This window comes from Oncorhynchus mykiss, chromosome 30 (genome assembly GCF_057628025.1).
Source record: "Oncorhynchus mykiss isolate SJ-2025 chromosome 30, ASM5762802v1, whole genome shotgun sequence".
In the NCBI taxonomy this organism is placed as follows: domain Eukaryota; kingdom Metazoa; phylum Chordata; class Actinopteri; order Salmoniformes; family Salmonidae; genus Oncorhynchus; species Oncorhynchus mykiss.
In genome coordinates, this window is record NC_143051.1 from 13,775,935 (window position 1) to 13,786,209 (window position 10,275).

The 10,275-nt window shown below is 41.6% G+C and overlaps 1 protein-coding gene across 1 annotated transcript; it reads right to left on the reverse strand.

The window, feature by feature from the left end:
* Positions 1 to 664: 664 nt before the first annotated feature.
* On the reverse strand, positions 665 to 5,219 carry npvf (neuropeptide VF precursor). The gene is made up of 3 exons (XM_021559862.3): positions 5,012 to 5,219; positions 1,647 to 2,053; positions 665 to 929 (listed from the first exon to the last, which is right to left on the reverse strand). Exons 1-3 carry the CDS (start codon positions 5,195 to 5,197, stop codon positions 827 to 829), a joined length of 696 nt encoding a protein of 231 aa, XP_021415537.2. The 5' UTR covers positions 5,198 to 5,219; the 3' UTR covers positions 665 to 826.
* Between the last annotated feature and the right edge of the window lie 5,056 nt (positions 5,220 to 10,275).

The window sequence follows — 10,275 nt, forward strand, 5'->3', positions numbered from 1 at the left end:
CAACTTTTCAAATACTTACTACTTTTTACCTACTTTGCATCTACTTAGCATGTTGCTAACATTTCCTCTTACCTTAAATGTAACCCTTTTAGCCAACCCTTCCCCTAACCTTAACCCTTTAACCTGACTCCCAACTTAGCCCTAAACTTAACCCTAACCCCTAGCCTTGCTAACGTTAGCCAGCTAGATCATGTTAGCCACCCAGCCACTTAGCTAGAATGTGTAGCATATCATACATTTTGGCAAATTCGTAACATATTGTACGTTTTGCAAATGTGTAACATATAATAGGAATTGTTATTCAAAACATATCATACAAAATGGGTGATGGACATCCACAAATTAATACATATCATATGAAACATAACATAGCATACTAAATGGAGTGTGCAAGATTTACATACAAAATAATACAAACTGCTCTGAGACCAGGTTGGCCAGTCAGCACCTGGTCTAGCTACAGTATTACATGATTAGCCTATCTATCATTAGCTAAGTATGCCTACTGGGTTTTTTTTTTGTGTGTGTTTTTCAATTGGGAGGAGAGGGGAGGCGAGAGAGACGAGAGAGTGGTTGAGAAGTGGAACATTCAGAAGTTGACGTTTGGTAGACCACTTTAGACCTATCCATGGTTCTGAAACAAATAACATCCAAATCAACGGTAAAATCGATACTATCGTTTTAATTTGTGCTTTACATGATTAAGTAACAATATGCCACCAATTTAACAATATTCATACATTACATAGGTGATCAAAATTACGAAAAAACATAAGCGACCCAGGTCATGAAAACGGGACCCACTTCTGTGGCGACAAGAGTTCTTTCAAGTGTTCCAGAGAAGAAAATCCAACGTTGAGCTCTTCAGAGTCTTCTCCCGTGTCTCTTCTTCCTCTGAGCCAAAATCATAATAATTATAGTCTTGCTGCCTGAAGAATGAAAATAGATGTACATTTTGAAATTATAGGCCTATGGGGCTTTCCCATTCGAAAGTCTATAAATTGAAGCCTAAATGGTACTGTATCCTTTTTCCTTAAATATATATATATTAAATAGTAATGCAATTATTTAATAGGCTACTGTTAGTGTTTAAATACTGGAGATTTGAGACCAAATCACGGACGCTGGACAGAGTGGATTTCAGTTGTAACAAAAGACAGTTTTAATGAGTCAGAGATATCTTGTCCCGCAGTTTTACGTGCACGGACCTAGTTCACATAACTCGGCAAGGAGCCAGGTGAAAAAGAGGCCTTATACAACGGTTACATTCATTTTTATACATAGCATAAAGTAGGTGGAGTCTTGTCGTTTTAGTCTTCTGACTGGTCACAAAGGGTTGGAGGAGGGCCTTGCTCTAGCCAGAGCGGGCCCCATCCTTTGCACTTGGCACTCGACCAGTAGAGGGGAATGAGATGTGTGTTTATACAAGGAGATATTTGTGTGTCTGGAAATCTGATACAGGAGAGCAGAGGGGGTCGTGAAAGAAGAGAACAGAGGGGGTCAGTCTTATGGCTGGGTGTATGTGTTCTTGCGATGGAATATCTTTGTTTATATGAGCTATGTGTATGAATATTTATATAACACTACCTTATGTTATTGGTCGAAACATGCTACAAAAACACCATTATTCGTCAATGTAGGCTTACCTAATGTTTCCATTTGGCACGGGTTCGGACCTGCGTGAGAAAAAGGCCATAGCTCGGAAAGGATACCGGCGGTTGAACTCATTCCTGCCGAACCTCTGTGGCAGGGTGGCGGAGGGCAGTGTCCCGACATGGGGACACTCAATACACGACGTCGGTTCCGTTGCGCCAGACCCCTGTGCTCTTCCAAACCGTTGTGGTAAATTAAGGGTCGTTTTGGGTGAGTGGGTGTCGTCGGGTAGGGAGTCCCGGCCGAAGCGAAGCGGAAGGTTGGCATGAAGGTGTGACGTTTTGACAGGTGGCGGGTAGAGTCGGACCATGGTCGGTGCTAAGCTGACTTTGCCGCTGGTCGGCACTACGTTGATTTTGAAATCATCCACCTCGATACTCCGTGGTATTTCATTGCTTGTCTGAAAAGCAAAAAGCAGGGAAAAAACATAAAATATTCCTCTTTCCCTCATCTTATTTTGTGTGTGTATAAAATCTAGATATAATCACACAAAAAATAATATTATTGATGACTATTCGTTAACTGGTAAAGAATGCTACAACTTGACTAGTCGTTAACTGGTAAAGAAGGCTACAACTTGACTAGTCGTTAACTGGTAAAGAAGGCTACAACTTGACTAGTCGTTAACTGGTAAAGAAGGATACAACTTGACTAGTCGTTAACTGGTAAAGAAGGCTACAACTTGACTAGTCGTTAACTGGTAAAGAAGGATACAACCTGACTAGTCGTTAACTGGTAAAGAAGGCTACAACTTGTCTAGTCGTTAACTGGTAAAGAAGGCTACAACTTGACTAGTCGTTAATTGGTAAAGAAGGCTACAACTTGTCTAGTCGTTAACTGGTAAAGAAGGCTACAACTTGTCTAGTCGTTAACTGGTAAAGAAGGCTACAACTTGTCTAGTCGTTAACTGGTAAAGAAGGCTACAACTTGACTAGTCGTTAACTGGTAAAGAAGGCTACAACTTGTCTAGTCGTTAACTGGTAAAGAAGGCTACAACTTGTCTAGTCGTTAACTGGTAAAGAAGGCTACAACTTGACTAGTCGTTAACTGGTAAAGAAGGCTACAACTTGTCTAGTCGTTAACTGGTAAAGAAGGCTACAACTTGTCTAGTCGTTAACTGGTAAAGAAGGCTACAACTTGTCTAGTCGTTAACTGGTAAAGAAGGCTACAACTTGTCTAGTCGTTAACTGGTAAAGAAGGCTACAACTTGTCTAGTCGTTAACTGGTAAAGAAGGCTACAACTTGTCTAGTCGTTAACTGGTAAAGAAGGCTACAACTTGACTAGTCGTTAACTGGTAAAGAAGGCTACAACTTGTCTAGTCGTTAACTGGTAAAGAAGGCTACAACTTGTCTAGTCGTTAACTGGTAAAGAAGGCTACAACTTGTCTAGTCGTTAACTGGTAAAGAAGGCTACAACTTGACTAGTCGTTAACTGGTAAAGAAGGCTACAACTTGTCTAGTCGTTAACTGGTAAAGAAGGCTACAACTTGTCTAGTCGTTAACTGGTAAAGAAGGCTACAACTTGTCTAGTCGTTAACTGGTAAAGAAGGCTACAACTTGTCTAGTCGTTAACTGGTAAAGAAGGCTACAACTTGTCTAGTCGTTAACTGGTAAAGAAGGCTACAACTTGACTAGTCGTTAACTGGTAAAGAAGGCTACAACTTGTCTAGTCGTTAACTGGTAAAGAAGGCTACAACTTGTCTAGTCGTTAACTGGTAAAGAAGGCTACAACTTGATTGTCATATCAAATCAACAGAGCAGCATTGCACGGCCATTTTAGCAGATCTTTTTTAACCTGATATTTACTCGGAAACTATGGAATCATAATATCAATCAAACGTTTGTTCAAAAAAAAAAAACGTTTTACATCAGCAGTTGTCACAAAGTGCGTAACAGATTCCCAGCCTAAAACACCAAAGAGTGAGCCATGCAGAAGCGCAGTGGCCAGGAAAAACTGCCTAAAAGGAGGAGTGTTCCTGGTGTGCACGATTGTCAGACTGGTGGCTAATCAGAACATAAATATGTAGCTCAATTCAGATAGTGGAACATTGTGCCACCTTGTTTTAAGAAGCCAAAATATTATGATTTGGTAATAAATGCATAGTTTAACCCTTATTTTTCACAAGTAAGCCAATTGTAAAATAGGGATGATTAGGTGGCCAGATTGGGAATTTAGCCTTACCCTTACAGTAAATTCCATGGGATCTTTAGTGACCACAGAGAGTCAGGAGACCTGTTTAACATCCCATCCAAAAGGCAGAAGGGTACACAGGGCAACATCCCAGTGGATTGTATTTTTTTGTAGATCAGAGGAAACGGTGCCTCCTACTGACCCTCCAACACCACTTCCAGCAGCATCTGGTCTCCCATCCTGGGAACAACCAGGAGAAACCCTGCTTAGCTTCAGAAACAAGCCAGCAGTGTGATGCAGGGTGGTATGCTGCTGGCAATTCTATTAGTAGAACATTCTGCCACCTTGTTTTAATAAGCCAAAATATGATGATTTGGTAAGAAATACATCGGCTGAGTTACCATTTATTAAGAGCTGCACCAAAACTCTGTAATGCCCTTTACATTAGATACAGATAATCTATTGGCAAAAGCAGCTCAAAACTCACCTTTTCACTTTAGCTTTTATTTAGTGGGTCTTTTTAGGTGTTTTCCATTGTATATAATATGTTATTGCTATGAGTGGCGTTTTAGGCTAAATGTTATCCTGTTTCCTCTGCTTTTATTCTGATTAATTTTCCATTAAATTGGTCTTTTGACCAATCAGATCAGCTCAATTGCCCAGAATTGGGATGCCTGTATAAACACAGCCTGTGAGCTGCAATTAGCAAGCAAATAATTACCAACTAGGTTACTTGATTTAAATCAAGTTTAATATGAAAATAATAATTAATAACAATAATATAGACTTTCAATATATTATTAGCTCTACTGTATTATCTAATGTTGACATTCAATTTATTATTAGCACTACTTTATTATCTACTTTATTATCTAATGTTGACATTCATTTTATTATTAGCTCTACTGTATTATCTAATGTTGACCTTAATGTGTATTTCACTACATTTGACCTCTTTTTTTTCAAGCTTCTTATTGAAAACACTTTTTTATTTGACCTTTATTTAACTAGACAAGTCAGTTACAGAACACATTCTTAGTTTCAATGACGGCCTAAGAACAGTGGCTTAACTGCCTTGTTCAGGGGCAGAATGACAGCTTTTCACCTTGTCAGCTCAGGGATTCAATCCTGCAACCTTCTGGTTACGAATCCAACATTCTAACCACTAGGCTACCTGCTGCCCCTCTACTGCTTTAGAGGTAATTTTGGGTGTAGGGTTATGCTTACCTGAGGGTCCTGTCGCTGACTGGTGGTGTGCCCATCGTTGTCGTTGGTCATGGACATTCTGTACGCCCTAGAGTCAGAGGCCATCACCCCTTGGAACCCCAAACACCCCAGAATAACCAAGATGAACATCGACATGGTCGTCCTCAAAGTGGCAGTGACAGGAAGCATCTTGTCTCTGTGGAACATTGACTACCATACTTATATCCTCTGTCCCTGACCGTCACCTGCTCTTAAAGGGTTCACAAACACACACACACACACACACACACACACACACACACACACGCCATTCACCAACCAGAATCATGAATGAAAGCATTGCCCACCCCGGTACTTCCTTATTTGGCCCACATACAAAACATAGTACACACACACACATTCATAATTCACCATATAATTATCAATGAATGCATGTGAACATGTGCTCATTTGGCCCTCATTGTACATCATACAATCACATGACCAGAATCAACCAGTCATTGAACAGTGTCCAACCTGCCCTACTGGACATGTGCCACACACACACAAACACACCAAAAGACAGGGAAACAGTATTTTTAAAAGTGTGACGTGAGTATTAATTTCTTAATTGGTAGGGCATCTTCGTGGTCATGGTAATAGAGAGCCTTGCAAGGAGTGTGTGTGTGTGTGTGTGTGTGTGTGTGTGTGTGTGTGTGTGTGTGTGTGTGTGTGTGTGTGTGTGTGTGTGTGTGTGTGTGTGTGTGTGTGTGTGTGTGTGTGTGTGTGTGTGTGTGTGTGTGTGTGTGTGTGTGCGTGTGTGTGCGTGTGTGTGATGTATGTAGGGTAAATGAGCATGTGTTGGGTGGTGACAAATAGGGTCTTACTGGTCAACTGCCTTAAGGTTATATACAGTACAGTAGGACCCTTGAGTAACATACATTTTATTATGGATCCAAATAAGTGCATGTGAGTGTGTGAATGGCCACCTTTTTATGGACTGCCCCCTCTATCGCCACGTTTACACAGCAGCCCAATTCTGATCTGTTTTTCATTCATTGGTATTTTGTCCAATCAGATAATTGTGCAAAAGATCAGAATTGGTCTGTCTGTGTAAAAAAAAAAAAAAATCCAACTTCTACCTCAGTTATTATTATGTGTGGATACGAGACGGACATTTCAATCGGATGGCTTAATGGTTTGGACACTTATCAATTCTACTTCTAATTAATGCTTGTCTAAAGCATTCTTTCCCTCTTAGCCTACTAACATTCAGCTGTTATTTATTGAGTGTTGTGTTTCCTGCATCTTGGCAACAGCTAGTGGGCTGCAGTGAAAATATTCCAGAGGGGAAGAAACGGTGAATTGTGAGAGAGATTGATGAAGGTCATTAACATTAATTAACTAATTCAGCAAATAACATGTTCCAGTTCTTTCATTTAAATTACCCCGCATGACGTATGTCATTCCACATTCTCATTCTGAATCATAGTGGCTTTGTTTGTTTTCATGAATTACTCACTAGGTTTGTATTTTCGTTCGGTTGACACTGAATTATAAAAAATGTCATAATTACTTATTTAAAATATTTATTTTATCCAAACATCACAACCTGAAATTCTTTTAAAAAATGATCTGTCTCGGTCTCTGTCTTTAACTCTCTCTCTCTCTCCCTCTCTGCATGCTGGGAGTGTTGGTGCATGCTGGGAATTGCATGAGCGAGTGCGAGTGGTGTCGGGAGTTAGATCGCCTGTGTTTTCTTTTAGTTTCCTTTTCTTGGTGGTTTTCCTTTTTCTATTCGTGGTTATGTTTTTTTGGTAGAAATAGGTATATTGTATTTCTTGTTGGAATTGCCCTGGTTTTGGTGGGGATGGAGACCCACATGGGGACGCTGTCCCTGTCAATTCAGCACTGCTTCAGGTGTGTTACTGAAGCTACTGTCACTGTGGAGGAGTTTCTGGTCACCGTAGGAGAGAAGGTAGGCTGTGAGAATGTTGCTTATGCATCGCGGATGAATAATGACTATCCTACCGATCCTCGACTTCGGCGATGTCATCTACAAAATGGCTTCCAACACTCTACTCAGCAAACTGGATGCAGTCTATCACAGTGCCATCCGTTTTGTCACTAAAGCACCTTATACCACCCACCACTGCGACTTGTATGCTCTAGTCGGCTGGCCCTCGCTACATATTCGTCGCCAGACCCACTGGCTCCAGGTCATCTACAAGTCCATGCTAGGTAAAGCTCCGCCTTATCTCAGCTCACTGGTCACGATGGCAACACCCACCCGTAGCACGCGCTCCAGCAGGTGTATCTCACTGATCATCCCTAAAGCCAACACCTCATTTGGCCGCCTCTCGTTCCAGTACTCTGCTGCCTGTGACTGGAACGAATTGCAAAAATCGCTGAAGTTGGAGACTTTTATCTCCCTCACCAACTTCAAACATCAGCTATCTGAGCAGCTAACCGATCGCTGCAGCTGTACATAGTCTATTGGTAAATAGCCCACCCATTTTCACCTACCTCATCCCATACTGTTTTTATTTATTTATTTTTCTGCTCTTTTGCACACCAATATCTCTACCTGTACATGACCATCTGATCATTTATCACTCCAGTGTTAATCTGCAAAATTGTAATTATTCGCCTACCTCATGCCTTTTGCACACATTGTATATAGACTCCCCCTTTGTTTTCTACTGTGTTATTGACTTGTTAATTGTTTACTCCATGTGTAACTCTGTGTTGTCTGCTCATACTGCTATGCTTTATCTTGGCCAGGTTGCAGTTGCAAATGAGAACTTGTTCTCAACTAGCCTACCTGGTTAAATAAAGGTGAAATAAAAAAATAAAAAATAAAAATAAAACGGTGATGGTTTTCATTAAAGAAGAGCGTCTTCTCGATCAAATGGTTGAGCAAGGCGTACTTCTTAAAGGTATGTTTATTCAAGTTACACCACTTTTTACACCACCAATCTGAGTTACACCACCAATCTGAGTTACACCACCAATCTGAGCTACACCACCAATCTGAGTTACACCACTTTTTACACCACCAATCTGAGTTACACCACCAATCTGAGTTACACCACCAATCTGAGTTACACCACCAATCTGAGTTACACCACCAATCTGAGTTACACCACCAATCTGAGCTTCACCACCAATCTGAGTTACACCACCAATCTGAGTTACACCACCAATCTGAGTTACACCACTTTTTACACCACCAATCTGAGTTACACCACCAATCTGAGTTACACTACCAATCTGAGTTACACCACCAATCTGAGCTACACCACCAATCTGAGTTACACCACCAATCTGAGTTACACCACCAATCTGAGCTACACCACCAATCTGAGCTACGCCACCAATCTGAGTTACACAACCAATCTGAGTTACAGCACTTTTTACACCACCAATCTGAGTTACACCACCAATCTGAGTTACACCACTTTTTACACCACCAATCTGAGTTACACCACCAATCTGAGCTACACCACCAATCTGAGCGACACAACCAATCTGAGTTACACCACCAATCTGAGCTACACCACCAATCTGAGTTACACCACTTTTTACACCACCAATCTGAGTTACACCACCAATCTGAGCTACACCACCAATCTGAGCTACACCACCAATCTGAGTTACACCACCAATCTGAGTTACACCACCAATCTGAGCTACACCACCAATCTGAGTTACACCACCAATCTGAGCTGCACCACCAATCTGAGTTACACCACCAATCTGAGTTACACCACCAATCTGAGTTACACCACTTTTTACACCACCAATCTGAGTTACACCACCAATCTGAGTTACACCACCAATCTGAGCTACACCACTAATCTGAGTAACACCAATTTTTACACCACGAATCTGAGTTACACCACCAATCTGAGCTACACCACCAATCTGAGCTACACCACCAATCTGAGTTAGACCACTTTTTACACCACCAATCTGAGTTACACCACCAATCTGAGCTACACCACCAATCTGAGTTACACCACCAATCTGAGTTACACCACCAATCTGAGTTACACCACTTTTTACACCACCAATCTGAGTTACACCACCAATCTGAGTTACACCACCAATCTGAGCTACACCACCAATCTGAGCTACACAACCAATCTGAGTTACACCACCAATCTGAGTTACACCACCAATCTGAGTTACACCACCAATCTGAGCTACACCACCAATCTGAGTTACACCACCAATCTGAGTTACAGCACTTTTTACACCACCAATCTGAGTTACACCACCAATCTGAGTTACACCACCAATCTGAGTTACACCACCAATCTGAGTTACACCACTTTTTACACCACCAATCTTAGTTACACCACCAATCTGAGCTACACCACCAGTCTGAGCTACAACCACCAATCTGAGTTACACCACTTTTTACACCACCAATCTGAGTTACACCACCAATCTGAGTTACACCACCAATCTGAGTTACACCACCAATCTGAGTTACACCACCAATCTGAGTTACACCACCAATCTGAGTTACACCACCAATCTGAGTTACACCACTTTTTACACCACCAATCTGAGTTACACCACCAATCTGAGTTACACCACCAATCTGAGTTACACCACCAATCTGAGTTACACCACCAATCTGACTTACATCACCAATCTGAGCTACACCACCAATCTGAGCTACACCACCAATCTGAGTTACACCACCAATCTGAGTTACACCACCAATCTGAGTTACACCACCAATCTGAGCTACACCACCAATCTGAGTTACATCACTTTTTACACCACCAATCCGAGTTACACCACCAATCTGAGTTACACCACCAATCTGAGCTACACCACCAATCTGAGTTACACCACTAATCTGAGTTACACCACCAATCTGAGCTACACCACCAATCTGAGCTACACCACCAATCTGAGTTACACCACCAATCTGAGTTACAGCACTTTTTACACCACCAATCTGAGTTACACCACTTTTTACACCACCAATCTGAGTTACACAACCAATCTGAGCTACAAAACCAATCTGAGCTACACCACCAATCTGAGTTACACCACCAATCTGAGCTACACCACCAATCTGAGTTACACCACTTTTTACACCACCAATCTGAGTTACACCACCAATCTGAGCTACACCACCAATCTGAGCTACACCACCAATCTGAGTTACACCACCATTCTGAGTTACACCACCAATCTGAGCTACACCACCAATCTGAGTTACACCACCAATCTGAGTTACACCACCAATCTGAGTTACACCACCAATCTGAGCTACACCACCA